This window comes from Dromiciops gliroides, chromosome 1 (genome assembly GCF_019393635.1).
Source record: "Dromiciops gliroides isolate mDroGli1 chromosome 1, mDroGli1.pri, whole genome shotgun sequence".
In the NCBI taxonomy this organism is placed as follows: domain Eukaryota; kingdom Metazoa; phylum Chordata; class Mammalia; order Microbiotheria; family Microbiotheriidae; genus Dromiciops; species Dromiciops gliroides.
This window is the reverse complement of record NC_057861.1, coordinates 597,040,997-597,063,154: the sequence shown is the minus strand read 5'-3', so window position 1 is coordinate 597,063,154 and position 22,158 is coordinate 597,040,997. Positions and strand designations below refer to the sequence as shown.

General features: G+C 40.5%; 1 protein-coding gene across 4 annotated transcripts in view; it reads left to right on the top strand.

Annotated features, from left to right (window-relative positions):
* Positions 1 to 22,106, top strand: part of DNAAF8 (dynein axonemal assembly factor 8) — a 36,659-nt gene extending 14,553 nt beyond the window's left edge. For 3 of the 4 annotated variants that reach the window (XM_043987929.1, XM_043987914.1, XM_043987920.1), the window contains 6 exons: positions 1,876 to 1,993; positions 3,822 to 3,963; positions 8,509 to 8,691; positions 11,852 to 11,941; positions 14,025 to 14,342; positions 19,203 to 22,106. In XM_043987929.1, the coding sequence (XP_043843864.1) occupies positions 1,876 to 1,993; positions 3,822 to 3,963; positions 8,509 to 8,691; positions 11,852 to 11,941; positions 14,025 to 14,342; positions 19,203 to 19,218 (867 nt within the window). In that variant the 3' untranslated portion in view covers positions 19,219 to 22,106. The remainder of the gene's footprint in view (positions 1 to 1,875; positions 1,994 to 3,821; positions 3,964 to 8,508; positions 8,692 to 11,851; positions 11,942 to 14,024; positions 14,343 to 19,202) is intronic. The other variant, XM_043987934.1, reaches the window with a different exon arrangement.
* Positions 22,107 to 22,158: the final 52 nt, after the last annotated feature.

Below are 22,158 nucleotides of genomic sequence, written 5' to 3'. Positions count from 1 at the left end.
GTAGGCCCAGCAAACTGCTACAATTGCCTTCAGTACCTACTGGATTGTGCTCTCGGTGTGACGAGAGCTCACTGTCACTCCTGGTATTATTATATTAACTCTAAGAAAATCCATTTTCCTACATCTTAAGTCAAAGACTGACCTCATTAAATGAGCAACTATCCATGTTTGAGGTGGAAGACATTCCTTAAATCAAGCCAACTTATTTAAAAAGCCTTTTTCTCTAGGGGCAGCTAGGTGGCGCTGTGGATAGAGTACCAGCCCTGGAGTCAGGAGTCAGGAGGACCTGAGTTCAAACGCAGCTTCAGACACTTAACACTTACTAGCTGTGTGACCCTGGGCAAGTCACTTAACCCCAAATTGCCTCACTTTAAAAAAAAAAAAGCTTTTTTCTCCATGCTTAAAGCTTTGTCATTTTAAAGTGAAATGTCTAAGCCTTTGGTAAAATAGGCCCCTGTATACTCACCTACTGTCACCTCTTATTATTTGCTGAAAGAAAAGAAGAGAAGGAAAGGTATGCCCTGGATAGAAGCAGTGCCATTCAATCAATTACATTCAAAAGGCTCCCTGCAGAGGGAAGAATGTAGGCTTTGGAATCTGGATATCTGGGCTCAGTTCTGAGTCTCAAATATCAGGGTGACCTTGGGCTTAAGGTTCCTTTATCTGGAAAATGTATGTTTTGGAGGTAGGTGTGGGAATGATTCAACTAGATGATCTCCAAGGTCCTTTCTAGCACTAAGTCCTTTAAGCAAATATTTACTTCCATTTACTGTAGTGTATTCCTGCACTGGTCCAACTAGTATAAGGGTTACATAGACACATGAGACATAGTTCCTCACCTCAGGCAACTCAGAACCCCTAAATAGCAGCGCAAAGTAGATGATGATAAATCCTATAGTGCTGGTTCAGACAAGCCAAAGTGGACTGCTTATTCTTGGTTCAAGCCATTCTGTGAGTCTGGGGTGGCTTAGCAGACAATATATGCAGCTATTCAGTCTTAGTCTTACCCTCTATCTTGCAGGTTGCATATGGGACCATCTAACTGATTTAGCAAAAAAGTTAACCTTGCAGCCTAATTATTTGCCCAATTATGGTCCCTTCTCATGAATACTTGATTGACATTAAATCATTTCTTTCCTAAACAGTGGAGTTTTATAACCCCTTCAGTCAACCTATTTTTTAAAGTGTTCAAACCAGTTTTTCCCAACCATTTAAAAATTGATATAAACAAGCTACTTTTGAAACAAATTATACAGTAGTTTTCATCTAGCTTGAGTAGAGCATTTAGTGAGGAGTAGAGCATTTAGTGGAGCAGTGGATTGTGGTCAGAACCTTCGTTCATATCCTGATCCTACTTGTCTGACCTTACTCTGTTACTTATTAGTTACCAGTCTGACATTGAATAAGTCACTTAAATTCTCTGGGCCTCAGTTTCCTCATCTCTAACCTAAAGGAATTGAGCTAAAGGAGTTCTCAGGTCTTTTCCAGCTCTAAATCTATGATTTTACAATCCATGAGTGAAAATAGGAAATCCTCCAAGAGAGTGTTCCTCCTTTCAAAGGAGAATTATCAACAAATTAAGTGGACTGTGTTGAAACTTGGCTTATTTGTGTCTTTAAGATTGTAGAGGGGCAGCTAGGTGGCACAGTGGATAGAGCACCAGCCCTGGAGTCAGGAGTACCTGAGTTCAAATCCGACCTCAGACACTTAACACTTACTAGCTGTGTGACCCTGGGCAAGTCACTTAACCCCAATTGCCTCACTAAAAAAAAAAAAAAAAGATTGTAGAGACATTGGTTTTAGAAATTGCTTATCTTTGTGACAGTGTAAAACTTGCACATAAAATTTGACTTACCAAGTGGTTTTATTTTTCAGATACTTGAAGAGTGGGATTTGGATAAAATACTTCGAAATCTGGAGACACAAAAGGGCCAGAGAGAATGTGTAACAGGAGCCACATACTGGGAAGCTGATCCTTCTTTTAAAGGCCAAGGTCTAACTTTTTTTACACAGTAAAAATTAATTTCATGGTATACTGTGCCTTGTATGAATTGTCAAGAAGCCTAAACTCATTAAAATACTGCTAGCTGATTCCTTGGTAACTTTTCATGGTTCTTTTTCTATTCTTCCTCTTGAATAATTCTACTTTTTCTTTTTCTTTTTCTTTTTTTTTGCGGGGCAGTGGGGGTTAAGTGACTTGCCCAGGGTCACACAGCTAGTAAGTATCAAGTGTCTGAGGCCGGATTTGAACTCAGCTCCTCCTGAATCCAGGGCCAGTGCTTTATCTACTGCATCACCTAGCTGCCCCCCTACTTTTTCTTTTTCTTTTCTTTTTTTTTCTTTTTTTGCAGGGCAATAAGGGTTAAGTGACTTTCCCAGGGTCACAGAGCTAGTAAGTGTCAAGTGTCTGAATCCAGATTTGAACTCAGGTCCTCCTGACTCCAGGGCCAGTGCTCTATCCACTGCACCACCTAGCTGCCCCCTCTACCTTTTCTTATACTGTTTCTGACTATCTTTAAAGTTCATGCTGGTAGAGCCAAATTCATTCCTACCAGCATTTTCCTTGTTTATCTCTTTCAGTGATTTATGTGATTTTAATGAATGTCCCCTATTATCTCACTTCAGTCTGCTGTTATAAACTCGTTTTAAAGATCTAATTCCCCTCCCCCCACTTCTCACCATAGAAAACTGGAAAAAAATTAGTAGGCTTAATGAAAAATAATCATTTTTGCTCTTGAGAAGCTTGTAAATAAAATAAAAATGCTTACTTAATCATCCCCATGACACCTATTCATCCTCTCCAGTTTTCAAAAAGTATATAGAGGTAGTTAGTCTTGGAGGAGAGAATATAAGGTTAAGAAATTATGATAATACAACATTTTGTGTTGATCAACTGTGATAGACTTGACTCTTCTCAGCAGTACAATGGTCCAAGATAGTTCTAAGGGACTCATGATGGAAAATGCTCTCCAAATCCAGAAAGGGGGAATTGTGGAAACTGGATGTGGATTGAACCATACTATTTCTACTTTTTTTGTTTTTCTTTTTTGAGGTTTTTCCCTTTTGCTCTGATTCTTCTTTCATGGCATGACTAATGCAGAAGTGTGTTTAGTGTAATTATACATATATGACCTATATCAGATTGCTTGCTGTCTTGGGGAGGGAAGAAGAGGCAGAGGGAGGGAGAAAAAATTGAAACTAGAAGTCTTGTAGAGATGAATGTTGAAAACTAAAAAAAAACAAACCAGAAAGATTGGAAGCATTCAAAAGGAAAAAAAATGATGATAATAATAGCTAGCATTTATTTAGTGCTTTAAGGTTTGCAAAGCACTTTACAAACATCTCATTTTACTCTCCCAATAATAATTACCTGGGAGGTAGACGCTGTTTTTATCCTTATTTTACAGATGAGGAGACTGAGGCAAAGAGAAGTTAAGTGTCTTGTCCAAAGTCACATAACTTGTGTCTCAGTTCAGATTTTAACTCAGGTCTTCTTGACTCTAGGTACAGGACTCTGTCTACTGAGCCACCCAGCTGCCATTAGTGGTTTCTGTTACTACACAGAAAATACCTTATAGTGGTTTATATTTTTTAAAAAATGCTTGAGGGGGCAGCTAGGTGGCGCAGTGGATAAAGCACTGGCCCTGGATTCAGGAGTACCTAAATTCAAATCTGGCCTCAGACCCTTGACACTTACTAGCTGTGTGACCCTGGGCAAGTCACTTAACCCCAATTGCCTCATTTAAAAAAAAAAAAAGAAATGAAGCAGGGGAGAGCTGGCAAATCACTAAATATTTTTGTTCTTGTTTACCAATCTGCAGAAAGCCTTGCATCCAACTCCCAGGACAGGCTCATGGAGCAGCTAGTCGCCATGTGTGCCAAACAGTCTAAAGGTCTATCCTCACCCCACAAGAAGCCTTCTGATGAGCTTTGCCACCCTACGCAGGATGAGGTCAGAAGCAGGTAAGCCTTCTTAGAATTTGGTTGAGTCAATTCTGATATCTGATTAGTTTTACCACACATTGCCCCACACTGCCAGCCTGGAGGAGCTCGGTAAATGTTAGTTTAATTAAATTGACACAAAACAGCGTTAACATTGGCAATGGAAATGCCACAAACCATTGAATTCTTTTTTTTTTTTTTTAGTGAGGCAATTGGGGTTAAGTAACTTGCACAGGGTCACACAGCTAGTAAGTGTTAAGTGTCTGAGGCCGGATTTGAACTCAGGTACTCCTGACTCCAGGGCCGGTGCTCTATCCACTGTACCATCTAGCTGCCCCAAACCATTGAATTCTTAATCATTGGTGACTGCATCCACGTATTCAAATTAGAGATTGTTAGAAGGGAACTACAGGAAATGTTGGTACAGAGAACAAGGAGGTTGGACTGGGTGGCCTCTGAGCTCCCCTCTAGCTCCACGTCTCTGATCCTATGACATTCTTTCTCAGGTCCTCTGATCTGATCATGGCAACCTGGTTTGGAGTGATCACAATAATTTCGCAGAATCACAAACTCTCAAAGCTGAAAGGGCGTCCAGTCCAATCCATACCTAAGCAGGAATCTCATCCCCAATAAGCCATTGTTCAACCTCTCAGACTTCCGGTGAGGAGGAGCCTACTACTGCCCAAGGCAGCCCATTCCTCTTTTGAAAGTCTTTAATTGCTTTAGAAAATATTTCATTGGGGCAGCTAGGTAACACAGTAGATAAAGAACCAGCCTTGGGTTCAGGAGGACCTGAGTTCTAATCCGACCTCAGACACTTGACACTTACTCGCTGTGTGACCCTGGGCAAGTCACTCAACCCTCATTGCCCTGAAAAAAAAAAAAGTATTTCATTTCTCCAAACCTAGATGTGCCGCTCTGCTACTCCCACTCAATTGGACTAGATGACTTCTGAGGTCCTTTTTGGCTAGAAGTCTATCTTTGTCTTCTTAATTCTGTACCCTAAAGTCAAACTAAGTCTAATCCCCTGGGTAAACTGAGGCTCAACTCAGAGGGGTGTTAGGTCAGGCTGTCAGAGGTCCTCTGACAGAGGTCAGACTCACTCTGAAGTCCAGTGCTCCAAGTCCATACTGCCTCTCAAAATAGAACATTAATTCAACTTGTAGTCCAATTCCTGGGTAGGACTCAAACCCACAGCTCTTACTCTGGGGAGGCCAAAGCCTAACCCATTAAGTCAGTGTAGTTTAATAAATGTTCATTGATTTGGTTTGAATTCAATTGAATCTTTATATCACTTGCTATTTAGGAGAGTTACCTTCTTCCCATTAGGAGGATATTGCGATCTGCTAGACAGGACTATCCAAGCATATCATTCAAAGACAAATTTCACAAACCAGTATGGAACTAGAGCAGAAAAATGGCATTGAAAAGAAGAGGGATCTGCTGGTAGTCAAAATTCACATCCCTGTCAGTTGGTGTGGGTAGACAGAATGATGACTGCTGCAATTTGAACAGCCAAACATGGACACTGTATGGTTAGAATTCTTTTCCATAGCTAGGAGGAGATGTTGAAGAAAAGAGCTCAATCCATCTATCTCCTCCCTTGTCACAGTTTCTTTCTCTGGAAAATCTTTACAAGTAGAACAAGCCTCTAGTTTTCTCCTGAAATGGCTACACTTAAACCTAGGATAAAGAATCTTGATTAACTCCTTCTAACTTCCCCAGCTTCATTTGTCATTAGTTCCCTATGCATATGTCAAATTCACCTGTTGGCCATCCTCGACTCCCACTCATCTTCTCTGCCTATATACCAGCCATGACTTTTGCCCAAAAGGACTTCACACCAATCCATGTTTCTCCTTCTTCAAAACCATCCAAAAGTGAAATATGCTGCTTCATAAAACCATGAGTTCCCCCCTTTCATGGAGTTGTTCTGACGGAGGGAGGCTGGATGGCTACTGGGGCCTTGTTGCTCAAGTAGAGGTTGAATTAGATGACCTCTGAGTTATATGCATAGTGGGTATAAAATACTGTGGTTTTGAGTCAGGAAGGCCTTGATGTGAATGCTGATTCACACAGTGACTAGCTGTGTGATACTAGGGAAGTCACTTAACCTGTCTAGGCCTCAGTTTCATCATCCATAAAATGGGATAATAGAACCCACCTCACAGGGTTGTTTCAAGGACCAAATGAGATAATTTGTCTAAGGTGCTTTGTAAACCTAATGGACCAGACCAGTGCCCAGGCAGCCCTCCCACTCCTAAACCACAGCAGAAGAAAGGGCCAGAGCAGCTCCTGGGAGCTGCCTTCTCATCTATGATCTTGCAGGAAGCCTGCTACCAGAATAATCCACAGCCATCAGGGTCCCAGCAAAGGACCTGAAGTCAACTTCAGGTTTGGGTCCTTTCAAGGAAAAGGAGACAGAGAAGGGACTTAAGCCAAAACCAAGTCAAAACACCAGGAACCTGAGACCAAACCCAGGAGTTCCTGCAGAGGGCAGGGCCTAGTCCTTGCAACTTCATCCAAATCTAAGCAGGACCTGACCACAACATCCAGGAGTGAGAGAGGGCAAAACTTGACTTAAGCACAAAGCCCCAATCCAGAAAATGATGCTAGAAATAAGTAAACAGAAGAAAATGCCAAACACAGTGGATTGATAGAAGCCCAAGGTGTAAACATATAAGAAGAGAGTAAGTCCACAACAAGTCCAGAGAGAGCCTCAGAGAAAAGAATGACCCAGCCACAAGGATTCCAAGAGTACCTTGGAGAAATGAAACAAACAAGAGACATCTCTACCCTCCCATCTCAGAACTCCTCCATGTTTTTACCTACCCTCTCCTCTCTGATTCCAGTCTCAGATGATATGTCCCTTCTCTTTCTCCTTGTCTAACACTTATGTCCATTCTCCCATCCTTTCATCTCCTTTTGAAGCTTGACTCATTAGTCATCTCCTTTTTCTTTCTCATCTTCTAACCACTGGCTTCTTCCCCATGACCTCCAAACCTTCTCAGCTCTCTTCATCCTGAAAAGGCCTTTCTTGGATCCTGTGAGCTTTTCACTTTATTTATTTATTAATTTGTTTGTTTTTAGCATTCTTTTTTTTTTTGGTGAGGCAATTGGGATTAAGTGACTTGCCCAGGGTCACACAGCTAGTAAGTGTTAAGTGTCTGAGGCCGGATTTGAACTCAGGTCCTCCTGACTCCAGGGCTGGTGCTCTATCCACTGTGCCACCTAGCTGCCCCAGCATTCATTTTTTAAAATTTTGAATTCCATATTGTCTTTCTCTCTCTTTCCAATCCCTTCCCAACCCATTGAGAAGATAAGCAATATTCTATATCAATTATACACGTGAAGTTGTGCGAAATATATTTCCATATTAGCCACGTTGCAAGAAAATAAAGTGAAAAAAATCTGTAATTAGAATTCATCAGTTCTCTGGAGGTGGATAGCATTTTTCATCATGAACCCTTTGGAATTGTCATGGATCATTGTATTGATCAGTCTAAGTCTTTCATATTTGATTGTCATTAAAATATTACTATTGTAAATATTACTATTTATAATGTCCTCTTGCTTCTCCTCACTTCACTTTGTATCAGTTCATATAAGTCTGCCCAGGTTTTTCTGAACCCATCCTGCTTGTCATTTTTTATAGCACAATAGTACTTCATCAAAATTATATGCCACAAGGCAGCTAGGTGGCGCAGTGGATAGAGCTCTGGCCCTGGATTCAGGAGGACCTGAGTTCAAATCTGGCCTCAGACACTTAACAATTACTAGCTATGTGACCCTGGGCAAGTCACTTAACCCCAATTGCCTCACAAAAAAAAAAGGAAAATTATATGTCATAGCTTATTCAACCATTCTCCAGTTGATGGGCATCCTTTCAATTTCCAGTTCTTTGCAACCACAAAATCAGTGGGGCTTTAGATACTTTTTCATGTGATTATTGATAGCTTTGATTTCTTCTTTTGAAAACTGCCTGTTTTTAATCCTTTGATGGTTTATCAGTTGGGGAGTAGCCCTTATTTTTATAAATTTGGCTCAGTTCCCTATATATTTGAGAAATTCTCTTTATTAGAGAAATTTGCTGTATATTCCCCCCTCTGTTTCCTGCTTCCCTTCTAATTTTAGCTGCATTGATTTTGTTTGTGCAAAACCTTTTTAATTTCATATATAATAAAAATTATCCATTTTCCTTCCCATGATCCTTTCTACCTCTTGTTTAATCATAAATTAATCCATATGGATAAAATAATCCATAGATCTCACTGGTAAATTGTTCCATGTTCACCTAATTTGCTCATAATATCACCCTTTATGTCTAAATCATGTACCCATTTTGACTTTATTTTGGTGTATGTTGTGAGATATAGGTCTTTGCCCAGTTTCTGCCAAACTGCTTTCAGTTTTCCCAGAAATTTCTTGACTAGAGTTCCCACTCTTGTATACAACTTTCTGAGTTTATTCTAACTTTCCTTATCCATTTTGATCCCAGGATGATGAGAATTTTGCCATGAATAATCCAAGGGAAATGTTTAAGGAAACATTGCTTTGTCTTCCCAGAAATTGTAGGTGTATGTCCTGCCTAACACCAGGGCAGAGTCAAGATGTGACTAAAGGCATAAAGCTGCAGAGGACCATGGAGCCTCCCACAGTTTTCATCGACCTCAGGCAAGCTGAGCCAAAGAAATCAGTGCTTCCACCTAGGTCAGAACACAGATTCCAGAATCAAGAGGATGAGCTCAGGTAATGGCAGCACAAAAAATACAGGTTCTGCTTTTACTTGGTCTCAGTTTGAAGAGATTTATTCCTCATGGGATGAGTATTTCCCAAAAGGGGGTGGGGAGGTGGGGAAAGGAGGCTGCTTCTGGAAACTGGCAGAACTTCAAAATATTAAGTAGAGAGTCTAGAGTTAGTTACAATGGTATGGGGACACAGGACTGAAAACCCTGAGTTTGGAGATCTAGTCCCAGTCAAGTAAAGTCAATCAACATTTTTAAAGACCCACTACAAATTTGATCTAGGAGACAGAAAACCCAAAGAGTTGGCTGAGAAGAGGTCACATGATTAGACAAAAGACCAGGGATCCTTATCATTATTAGTCCCATTCAAACACAGTGCATAAATTTGGATGGAGGTACTTTATTCTAGGCAGCTAAGTGGTGTAGTGGATAAAGTGCTGGCCTGGAGTCAAGAAGACTCATCTTCCTGAGTTCAAATCTGGCCTTAGACACTAGCTGTGTGACGCTATATAACTCTATTTGACTCAATTTCTTTATCTGTTAAACGGGCTGGAGAAGGAAATGGTAAACCACTGCAGTATCTTTCCCAAGAAAGCCCCAAATGGGGCAGCTAGGTGGCACAGTGGATAGAGCACCGGCCCTGGAGTCAGGAGTACCTGAGTTCAAATCTGGCCTCAGACACTTAACACTTACTAGCTGTGTGACCCTGGGCAAGTCACTTAACCCCAATTGCCTTACTAAAAAAAAAAAGAAAGAAAGAAAACCGCAAATGAAGTAATGAAGAGTTGGACATGACTCAACAACAACTTCAATCTATTTCTTCATGTATAAAATGGGGGTAATTGTCCTCCAGGACAAATGGGATAATACATATAAAGAGGCATTGAGCTCTTCACCGAAAAAGGCTTTGTGTGAATCCAAGTCATTGGGTTCACTGTTCTTTATAAACACAAAACACAGGCTGGAGACACTGACTACCCAAAATGCTTGGTTTAATTTCGTAAACTACAACTTTTGGGGCAGCTAGGTGGCACAGTGGATAGAGCACCGGCCCTGGAGTCAGGAGTACCTGAGTTCAAATCTGGCCTCAGACACTTAACCCTTACTAGCTGTGTGACCTTGGGCAAGTCACTTAACCCCAATTGCCTCACTAAAAAAAAAAAAAACTACAACTTTTAACAAATCATATTTTAGGATTACAAGACTTAGAGCTGGAAGGAACTTTAAAGATCCTGTAGTCCAACTCTCACTGTGTCTGTTTCTGCTTCTGTCTCTTCTCTCTTCTCTCTTTCCACCCCTCTCTCTCTCTCTGTCTCTTCCTTTCTCTGTCTCATCTCTCTCTCTCTCTCTTTTTCTCCCCCCCCCCTTTTAACAGATAAACTAAGACCCAAAAAAGTTATGACTTGACCAAGGTCACTTGGTTTTTTTTTAATCACTCAATCAGAAAGCCTTAATTAAGGGTCCGGTATGTATGGGGGACGCAAGTACAAAGATATAAAAGTAACAGGTCAGATTGAAACTCAGGTATTTTGACCTTAAATCAAGAACTCTTTGAATGAAAGAAGAAGATGGGAAGTAGGGTTATGAAATTGGGACAAATATAAAAGGTAAAAAATTTTTAAAAGCAAAAGGAACAAGTAAGAGCCAGTGTGGTATAATTGTAGTGGAAAGGGAAGGATTGTATTCCATGCCCAGGCAGGTATGAATAATGGGCCTCTACCTTTCCCTTCCTGGGTCTGTCTCCTCACCTATTAGAGAGGTGATGAAAACCTTGCAGCTCTAAAATGTCTATCATCATAAATCAAAATTTAAACTATCAAAATACAAAAGTGGTATTATTGTCAAATAACAATTTTGAAGTATAGATTATGTAAATCTTTGGGATAGGTTTGATCTTTACCAAGAATGGGCTCATCCCTTCTCATTTCCAGTTACAACTATATCTGAAGAAGCTAATTTTGGTCCCATTTCTATAACTGATGTTCCTTCCTTCCACACTTATTCTGATGATTTCTATTTTATATGTCCTGCATTTTTATACTTTTAAACTAATGTTTCTCATATTTTTATGTCTCCTAAGTCTCAACAATCACATCTATATGATTTCTCATTTCTTCTTTGAAAAAATTTTAGGAAAGCAAATTTCCTCTCCTCAGAAATCAAAATCAAACCTGGCAAATTGTCTAAAAACGAATTTTGTAAAAGAGGGTATAACTGAACTCCCCTATTTTTTTTCTGAAAAGGCAGCATGTTGGGGCAGCTAGGTGGCACAGTGGATAAAGCACTGGCCTTGAATTCAGGATGACCTGAGTTCAAATCCGGCCTTAGATGCTTGACACTTAACTAGCTGTGTGACTCTGGGCAAGTCACTTAACCCCAATTGCCTCACCAAAAAAAAAAAAAAAAAGGCAGCATGTAGAACCATTTTGATTGCTGTCAGAGCTAGCTAAAGAGGGAAAGAAGAAGGGGAGGGCATAGGATCTGGTACAAGTACAAAAGCAAAATCTATGTCAAAAAAGGTAGATTCTAAACCCTTTAAATTGAGCAGATTTCATTTTTTAAAAATCACATATCCAACCAAGAAACCCAGTTTGCAAAAATGCGACATAGGGGCTGAAATAAGCAATTTCATTTCATGGATAGACTGAAAATCACTTCAAGTTGAAATAAAAGTTAATTCCATCCAGGATTGCACACACATACGTTCATACACATACATTTGCCTGGAAGCTCAAATTGCTGAACTCTGTACCCCAAGAGGTATTTCCAATTCAGTTCACTTTTTGGATCATCCAAATGACTCTGTGTGTGTGTTTTCAATTATTTAATGAATTATTTAATGTCTGGCCACTTAAAGGTTTTTAATATTTGTGCTGCCCCACTTTCTCACCTTCCCACCTCACCAATAACACTTAGTTGAATACCCTTGCAGAACGCTGAAAGTGTTAACCCATTCAGTAAGAAGTTCTAGTGGATAAAGCACCGGCCCCAGATTCAGAAGGACCTGAGTTCAAATCCGGTCTCGAATACTTGACACTTACTAGCTGTGCAACCCTGGGCAAGTCACTTAACCTTCATTGCCCTGCAAAAAAAAAAAAAAAGTTATAGCGTTTTTAAGCATGCTGTAAGATGATAGAATTAATTAATATTTCATTTCTTTCTAGCTCCAGTGATAGCTCTGATGAAAGTGAGGAGGAGACTCCAGATGTGAGAGATGAGAAAAAACCCAGAGAGAGAATTTCACAAGGACCAAGGTAGAAAAAGGAAAGGGTTTTCATTCAGCTCCAGAAACATGATCTGAAAAGTTTCAAGAATGACATCTTGGGGCTTTATTTTTCTTCTCTCTTAGTGATTTTTTTTTCAACATCAATATCGATCTAGCAATTAAAAATCAAGATGTCTCTTTCCTGCTTTTACATCTTTTTGGCAGGTTTTTTACTAAGGATATTTGAATTTTATCATTATCTTCTAATGCGTAAATACTTTGTGTGTTTCAAAGAAAAGATTATTTTTCTAGCATTCAAAAGAATGCCTGCTTCATATTCTAGGCCCTTCGGTGTCCATATTGTGTTCTTCTCTTTTTTTTCCTTTGGAGGCTCCCATTCTAACAAACCTCAAAAGAAGGAAAGGCTTTCTGGAGTACCTAATGTACACTTCCAGACAGTAACATAAAATTCCCAAATAAGTTCAGACATTTATGGAAACTTCTAATAATAGCTGAAAACTAATGTGGAAGGTTTTGTTTTGTTTTTTTCCCTGTGGTGTTTTTGGCAATGATTCCTTGTTGACAACCATCTCCATAACAGTTTTGTTATATCTGACATAAAAATGGCCTGTTAAAATTCAACTCCCCAACTTAAATAGATTCATTTCAAGTATATATGATGTTTTACATCTTTACCAATAGCTATTCTTGATTCTAGACTATTATGCTGTTGAATTTTACCTAATTGTTTCAGTCATTTCTACCCTTGTTCACTCATTAATTGACTGAATAAATGAATGAACAAGCGTTTTCTTGAGCACTGCCTACATCACCAGTTCTGAATAAGGTACTTTGGAAGTATAAAACAATTAGAAGAAATGACTCCTGCTTCTGAGGGCCTCACAATCTAATGGGAAAGGCAGGACGGTACATAATCAGACACCTTTGGAACAATTGTAAGGAAATAGAATGTACACGATAACACTGTAAAAACAGCATGTGAGGGGGCAGCTAGGTGGAGCAGTGGATAAAGCACCGGCCCTGAATTCAGGAGAACCTGAGTTCAAATCCAGCCTCAGACACTGACACTTACTAGCGGTGTGACCCTGGGCAAGTCACTTAACCCTCATTGCCCTGGGTCGGAGGGAGGAAGGACACAGCATGTGCTGGGAGCATATCCTGACATACCCCAAATGTGGCACAACTACATAGGCCCAAATTGTAGCTTGTCCCACCCCTCAAATAACATTATTTACATACATTATGCAAATACAAATACATAATAATAACATTTTTGGCATATCAAGAAGTTCCAGCAAATGAGTAGGCACACTACTAGTTGCTTAAATTTGTAGATTTACCAACAGCTCTGATATTCTCAAAGAGTTTCATTTGTGTTTGTTCTATCTGTGGATTCATAGAGTAAAGTTCTTGAGAGTAACAGTTGTGTTCCGATTTTCATCATCAATTCCTATAAGCTAGGATCCAATATAAACAGAGTTATGAAACATGTCTTTAAAGTTATGCACTAGAAGAATTTTGTCCCCAGTTTCCCCAGAATCTTCCTGTCTCCTATTGCTGGTACTACATTCTTCATTTCCCAGCCCACTTTGACATCAAGACAAAATGTATTCATTCTCTCTCCCCAGTTTCCTATCAAAAAATTTCTTTCAGATCATTCATCACTCTGAGATGTAAATGATTGATAACATCTGAAGATATTATCACTTTTGGTGGAAAATTGCATTTTCCTATTGCAATAGCCTTAAGTTAAAGGGATGAATGAATAGCTCTAAAGGTGGAATCTGGGTATTAGCCCAGCCTAACAGGGTTGGCCCTGATCGTGTAAACTAATCCCCCTTCAAGTAAGACAGCACATATAGGCTGTTCGGTGTTATTGATGACGTGATGATTATTAGTGTTCTGGGTCCCTAGTGTTGTATTTGAGTGGTTGCTGGGAGGCCTCCTGAATGACTTACTTTCTTCCTTACATGAATAGGTTGTTAAAATTGAGCAATCAAATATTTTTTTTCTTCTCACATATACTGCTCAGCCTTTAAACCACGAAGTAAATTGTCAGAATGCTTTGCTCTGATTTGTTCTTGTTTTTCTTGGATTCTGTCTCTTACCAGAAACCAGACGGGTAAAAGTTACCTGCTACAACAGCTCCGTGCTTTTCAGAAGACCTCCCGGTCATGTGGCACTGAAACGAAAGTGACTACCCAAGAGGGTCATGGTACCTGGGATGCTGAAACTTTTGAAGACATGGCCAAATCAGGAATCAGAAGGAAACAAGAAGTGAAAATAAGAGACACACAACAGAACACTTCAGTGAGGCCACTGAAATCTGAATACCTTCCTCTGCTAGACCAGGAGACCATAGGTAGAGGAGAAAATCAAAAGGGCATTCACAAGAATCTAGATCCTGAAAGAACAAGAGAAACATTAAGGTATAGTTATTTGAGAACTTGTCGATGATGTGCTAGTTATTAGGTTCTAGTTATTAGATAGATACCCAGTCCTATGGGTTCTCTTTGCTCTGTACCATTGTTTAAGACTCAGGCCAAGTCTTATATGTGACCTACAATGTTGTTGTTGAGACCTTTCAGTCATGGCTGACTATAACCCCATCTAGGGTTTTCTTGGCAGAGATACTGGAGTGGTTTGCCATTTCCTTCTCCAGCTCATTTTATACATGAAGAAACTAGGGCAAACAGGGTTATATGAATTGCCCAGGGTCACAGAGCTAGTCAGTGTCTGAGGCCAGACTTGAACTAAGGTCTTCTTAACTCCAGGCCTGGTGCTCTGTGTACTGTGACACCTAGCTGCCCCACTCAACTTCTAATGAGCCTCTATTTCCTTATTTGTAAAACACAGGTGATCTTTGGGAAGATCAAATAAGATAATATATAGAAGGGAGCAGCTAGTTGGCACAGTAGCTAAAGCACTGTCATTGGATTCAGGAAGACCTGAGTTCAAATCCAGCCTCAGACATTTGACACTTACTAGCTGTGTGACCCTGGGCAAGTCACTTAACCCTCATTGCCCCCCTCACAAAAAAAAAAAAAAGATAATACATAGAAAATTCTCTGAAAACCCTAATGTTATGGGGAAAATTTTGGTAGGGATCCTTAGGAATTCCTCTTTAAAGAATTATACCCTCTCACACACAAATCCAATTAGAATAAAATAATCTTTTATTTAGGCACTTGAGGAAGGAAACCAAGAGAGAAGTCAAACTTTTCTCATGGGGAGATAGTTCCAGAGACATGGTTCTCTGAGATAGCTATCTCCTCATACAGGAGAAAGGCCATGACTTTTATAGAGGACAGATGGTGGAGGGACTGATGGGATGATCATCTGACTATGGAAAGTTCCCTTTGGGGGTGGGGGAAGCTGGAATGAGGGGAGGTGGTTCTGACATCTGGAGTTATCTGTCCCCTAGGAGCCACGCAGGCAGCAGCCACACCTAACAGGATTATCTCCCTGAGGGATGGGGGAGACTGGAATGAAGGGTGATGGTCCTGGAATTAGCTCAATCCTGATCAAGTGCTGCTTATCTCTTTAGGTGTGTCTGTCTGTCCTTTGATTTAGCTTCTCAAGGAAAAGGTTCCCAGAGTTCCCTCAGAAAACTTGAGGTTCCCCAGGTCCATAACATTTAATATACTATATAAATGTCAGCTATTATTTGGGTCACTTCTAACCGTATTTCTGCAGTTCCTCCTTCCCCTTGCAGCTCTACTTTCATATTTCTATCCACCTGCTGGACACTCACACCTGGATGTTCTTGCCAGCACCTTAAACTCCACATGTCCAAATCTGAAGATGATAAATCCTCCTCCTATAATTATCCCTTCCCCTATCAAATTCTTTCTGTTGATTGTGCCACTTTTGTCCTAGACATCCGGGCTTGAAACCTGAAAATCATCTTTACTCTTCTTTTTCCAACAATTCCTCTCCCCATCTAAATCAGTTACTGAGTACCATAATCTCTGTGTCAATAACAGATCTCACATCTCTTCAGTGCTCTCACTGGGACCATTCTAATTCAGGTCATTTTCATTTGGATGACAGCCTCCTAACTGGTCCTCTTACCTCCAGCCCCTTACCAATTCATCATCCCACTCTTGCCCTTTAATCTTCTTAATTTATTGTTCTAATCGTATAACTCTACTATTCATAAATCCTTAGTGGCTCCCCACTGCATACTGAATAAAAGTGTGTGTGTGTATAAGAATGTTTTACCTTGGCATTCAAGGCCTCCAATAATCTGGCTTCTAGCCCTCCTTTGTAATCTTCTTTCACATGACACCCCTCCTTGTACTTTATATTCCAGCCAAACTGGGCTTCTCACTGTAAACTATTTTCCTTCTTCATCCTACCTTGCCCTGTCCCCCATATTTGTTTTTTTTTGGGGGGGGGCAGGGCAATGAGGGTTAAGTGACTTGCCCAGGGTCACGAAGCTAATGTGTCAAGTGTCTGAGGCCAGATTTGAACTCAGGTCCTCCCGAATCCAGGGCCAGTGCTTTATCCACTGCAACACCTAGCTGCCCCTAAACCTATGGGTTTTTTTGTTTTTGTTTTTGCAGGGCAATGAGGGTTAAGTGACTGTGATTATATCATGCTAGACAGTCTCTGGGCAAAGTGTTTGGAATTCTGCTCTAATATGCATTCTACAATTGTGTCTACCCTATGCAGAAAACCCTCCACAAAGCCATCCTTTAGCAAATAAAAGGCACTAGCTCAAGAGGCAAGAGCTGATTGTTGTCATCACCTGGCCTCTTTCTATAAATGTACTTAAAAACGGAGAGACTATGTCTGAGATACTGTTCCTATTTGAAGCATGCTTAACACGATACTTCTTTGGGGGAAGAATGGAGAGGGAACAGAGTCAGACTTATCCCCAAATGAAAAAGTACATTAGGTCTTTCTTTACCTCCCCTTAGTTTCTTTATTCAGGATTCTTTCTTCCTCTGCAATTGAATAAATATTTATTAAATCTATACTATATGCTAGGCACTCTATGAGTCCTAGGAGAGGTAAATAGGTTAACTAAGTCAAAGCCTCTTAACTCAAATAGCTTATGATCAAATCAAGGAAATGTCATCCACAAGGAACATGAGAGGGACTGAACCTATGGTGGTTTTTTTTTTTTTTCTGGGACAATGAGGGTTAAGTGACTTGCCCAGGTTCACACAGCTAGTAAGTGTCAAGTGTCTGAGGTCACATTTGAACTCAGGTCCTCCTGAATCCAGGGCCAGTGCTTTATCCACTGCGCCACCTAGCTGCCCCTGAACCTATGTTTTTTTATTTTTGTTTTTGTTTTTGCAGGGCAATGAGGGTTAAGTGACTATGATTATATCATGATTAACAGTCTTCATTCAATAAACATTTTTATTGAAACTCCTATGATGCTCTAGACTCAGCAATGAAGGGGATATAAAGACAAACGAGTTGGTAGCCTCTGCCCATATGGAGCTTACTTCTCTGTTGGAAGAGACATAAGATCCTCAAGAATATATAATCTGGGGGCAGCTAGGTGGCGTAGTGGATAAAGCACCAGCCCTGGATTCAGGAGAACCTGAGTTCAAATCCAGCCTCAGACACTTGACACTTACTTAGCTGTGTGACCCTGGGCAAGTCACTCAACCCTCATTGACTTGCCCCGCCCCCCAAAAGAAAGAATATATAACCTACTTCAAATATGCTTTGTGTTCACCTCAGTCACTAGACAGAAGCTTTTTGAGTGGAGGGAGGAAAAAAGTGTAACTAACACTGGGCTCAGAAACAGCCAGTCTGCTGTTCTAGGCTGATCTTAAGCTAGCCCCAGGACAAATGGTGAAGTCATCAGCCACATTTGCCTTCCCCTTTCAGTTTCAAATCCTCTTTCTGATTCCCACATACCATCCATCCTTCCTGCTCTAACTTGTTCTCCAGGCTGTTGGCCAGAGTGGCCAGAGTCTACCGTTAGCTGGTAAGGCATACAGGGATATTGGAATTTTCATGAGGGATTTTCAGGATCCAGAAAAATTCATCCATCCCTCCAGCATTTTTTTTTTTTTGGTGAGGCAATTGGGGTTAAGTGATTTGCCCAGGGTCACACAGCTAGTAAGTATTAAGTGTCTGAGGTTGGATTTGAACTCAGGTCCTCCTGAATAGGCCAGTGCCTATCCACTGCGCCACCTAGCTGCCCCCATCCCTCCAACATTTACTAAGTCCATACCAGTGCCACTCAGTGTGCTGTGGGGAGTCACAGTCCATTTTCAAAGACGAATTCCTTCTTCAGGCTACAGTTGAACAATTGCTAGTGTAATCTCTTCAATTCAATTGTAGGCACTAGGAGACTATATTTGTTTTGATATTTATATTGCCTCGTGTTTAGAATGCACTATATACCTACTTATTTGTCATTTGATGCTCACAGCTCTTTGAGGTAGATACCAACACCTTGTGATGGGGGCCGTAGGGAATGGGAGAGGTTGCTGCCTACTCTGTGACCCCTGAAGGACAATCCTGCCTCCTTTCCATGGGCAGGAGAAGGGGCTTGCAGACTTCTTTCAGACCCATCACCTACCTGTACAAATGGTCAAACCTAAAGTTTTATTTTGCTTTTGCTTCTGCTCTTTATGAATCTAGTTTAACACATGAATTAAATATGTAGATCCTTTAGGACTGGGAAAAGTTGAAATCTGTTTTCTCCATTTCTGCTTTGGTTAAGACACAGATATGTCAGTGTGGACATTGTAAAACCAAGTCCACTACACACTTGAGCAGATGCAAGCTTTGCTTCCAAAATCAAGGTCATGGTAAAGCCACTAGGTGCAGGCAGTCACTATTGTGCATTAGTAATCACTGAGAACCTGAAGGAAGAGTGGGCAGGAAAGAGTGCTACTGAAAAATGATTATTCACCATCCTTCTTTTTTTTGAGGGGGAGGGGGCACTTAAATGAAAGTTGAAGCATTTCTTAGAGAGAAATACTGGAAGAAAAAAAAGGCTATATTTTTCTCCCTTTCCCTTCTCAGCCTGCATGCAGTCCCTGGGTGAGCTGAAGAGGTGGGGGCTGAGACATAAATCAAAGGCACAAATGGGAAGGAATCTATTGAATTGGAAATTTTAATTCTGAAGGAAACCCCAGAGCAAAACCTTGAATTAGTAACACCTCAGGGTTTCACCAAACTAGATATTCCTAAAATCCCTTCCTATACAATGATTCTATAAGTCTGTGACAACAACCAGCTGGAACACAAAATAATCTTACTTTTTCAAAGCCATTATTTATCATTGTCATTTCCTGTCCCCTTTTCCTCAGCAGTTGGAAGAACTAATGTGGAATGGAACTGTCTGCCTAACTTTCAAGGGTATTCACCAACATAAAACCCACAACTTCTCTCAAAGAAGCAATTCAAATAAGCAGTCCCTTGGCACAACAAAATGAGTTGACTTCATGGAAGGAGAGAGAATTTCAAATGAGTCTCATGCACTGCACTTTGCTCCTGGCAAAGATGTTGTAACTCTCCAGTATGACCACTTACACCATCAACAAGCTCTTAAACAACTTCATTGACGAAGGAAGCCTTGCTTTCTCACAGCATGGGATGCACTTTCATGTGTTTGCCCTATATGCAACAAATGAAGAAACACATCACAGCCTTTGACACCTGCCGGAATATGAGAGCCCCAAATTATAAGAATCACTCTTCAGTCATCACTTAGGTTTCTTTTTGTCTCCTAGAAGTAAGGAGACCTGAGCCATGGCTCATCGCACATTTGAATATGCTCTTTCATCTCATCTAACCATGACCCTGACTGTGCAGGAGCTAGGACAGCAGAAGACCCAGTCACTGACCCAATAAACACTAGGTTGAGTAAGGGAATTTAAACTAGTTTCCAAGTAGGAAAACAGAAAACCAGAAAAAGATTTTTATAGTTTTGACTAAGACCAGGAACAGGCCCAGACTGCCTTGAATGGCTTCCCTGGGCCCTCCAAACCTCCACCCACATCTGTATGCCCCTAGACTACCTTAGGACGTGAGCTCTGAATGGAGCTCTTCAGCTTGATGTAGGCATAGCCCAACATTCCACTACCTGGGTATTCAAAGGCTTCTTGTTTCTTAAGTCCAATGTTTCGCCCCCCCACACTTAATATCAGCAAATGTAGTAAAATAACTATTTCTCAAATAAAGTAATAGAATATCAACTTTTAGTTCCATGTTCAACAGCAGTTCCAAATCATCTATTTGTTACAGAAATTAAATTAAGACAAGGTCAGTGGGCTGGGAATTGCTTTTTAGGGCTAAGTACCGTTAAGCAAAGACATTTTTTGTAAGGTTTTTAAGTGTGACAACTCTTAACACTGCCTAGTGGTGTATTAGTAAATGTTTAACAACCAATTCTCTGAAAACCCATAGCACACTTTTAAATTTAATCTGTATTCTTACTTTATCCATTACTTTCTTAAATCTAGACAACCAACAAAATAAATCAAGACTTGATTTGTGACCTTCCAAGGTGCTCACGCTGAAAATTCAACTGATTGAGCTGGTATGAACTAGCTCCAGCACACCCCTAAGTTTGTTCTACTGCTTTATTAGCTTTTCCAGCTATCAGTTTGACCAGCTGACTAGATGGTTCTGTTCTTATGGTTTGGTCTCAGTACTTCATAGAGTGGTGATTTTGTTACATATCATTTGGTTTATCTTTGTAGCATTTGTGTTCGTTCTTTTAGCAGCCCATGAGGTCAAATTACTAGTGAAAAATCTAAGTAACACTAAGATGCCTGTTGGTATATGCTGCACCAAGGCAGTGTATCTTGCAATCATATGTTTAGTTATTTCACTTGTCAACATTTATTTCCTCTACTTATAATATAAAAAGTTTTGTTAATAAAAGAAGTATAAAGTTGTTCTTTATGAAAGAAAATTAGGAAATGTTTATTACGTTCCAACAAACATAAAATTCCCAATTCTATTCATGTCCTGGTCTCTTCTTGAGTACTAGAACATTTTTCAGTTTAGTTCATTACACTTTTGGGAGATTTGGAAAGAGACTGAAGGGCTTCTCTATCAGACCCCTATTCCCGGGGAATGGAGATCAGGTGTTCCAGTACCGTTAGGGTCTTGAATAAGTCCTTTGAGGAAGACAGTGGGAGTGAAGGGATGATGATCTTAAACTGGCATGTTAATAACATGAGTTTGAGGACTCAGAAGAGAACCTGTCAATTCAAAATGAGGAATGAAGAGCCCTAGGAACCAGGAAGCAGAACTAGGAGGGGGTTGTGGTGGTTTACTGAAGGTAAAACATCCTCCTGAATCCTAAACTAGAAGGAAGTGGGCAGAAAGTATTGGTGAACCAAGGATGTAACATTCTTACATGAGGTGGTAGTTACAATGATCTGGCTCACAAATTTGGGACACCCTGACCCACACCTTCAAAATCTAGGTGGGCTGGTTACTGCACTGGAAGGGCAGTCCTCGGCCAGGCTGTGCCTAGGGAGCCCATCCAGCCTAATCTAGAGTGGTTTCAAGATGTCTTGCTATGGTATCAGGTGAGGGGTAAGTCCTGCGATTCAGGATCATTCGTGGTGGTATGAAATATCCATATATTCCATTCGTTACAAGAACTATGTACTCTCTCAAGATCCTACCCTGTATGGTCAACTGATAAACAGCTTGAAGCTTCAGGAGAAGTCATGTATTAAACTGCATTCAGGTCCCAGTCTTCTAAGTCAACATGATGTAATGATATCCCAAACCAGGGAGCAAATTTAGGACTGCACAGCACAGTATGCTAAAATGTATTAAAAACCTGGTCATAGCGACCCATCTAACCCTGAGAATTTCACCACTCGTGCTTATAAAGCCCCACTTTGGGGAGAGAGAAGGGAGGATTACAGTTGGGCACAATGGGTAGAGAAATAGAGCCAGCAGGTGAAAGACGGAAAGATTTTGTTTTGGTTTCTAAATTTGTGCACCAGAGAAGTTCCTAAACCTAAAGCAGAAAAATGAGTTTATCACATTCAGCCTAATACTTCCAAGGGTCTGATTTCTTGCATGTGGACCCTCTCCTCATTGATGCAGATCCCTCATTATGGGCAGTTAAGTAATTAGACTCACCAAACTTGGCCCAACTGGTCCTTGGACCCTATATAGTTCTTCAGCAGGCCATACTGAAATCCTTCCCAGTTTAGCAGGACCTGCCAGAGCTTGTATATACTGGTATAGCCTTCCTGAAGCCTGGGTCGTGACCCTACCACAATGAATTATCAG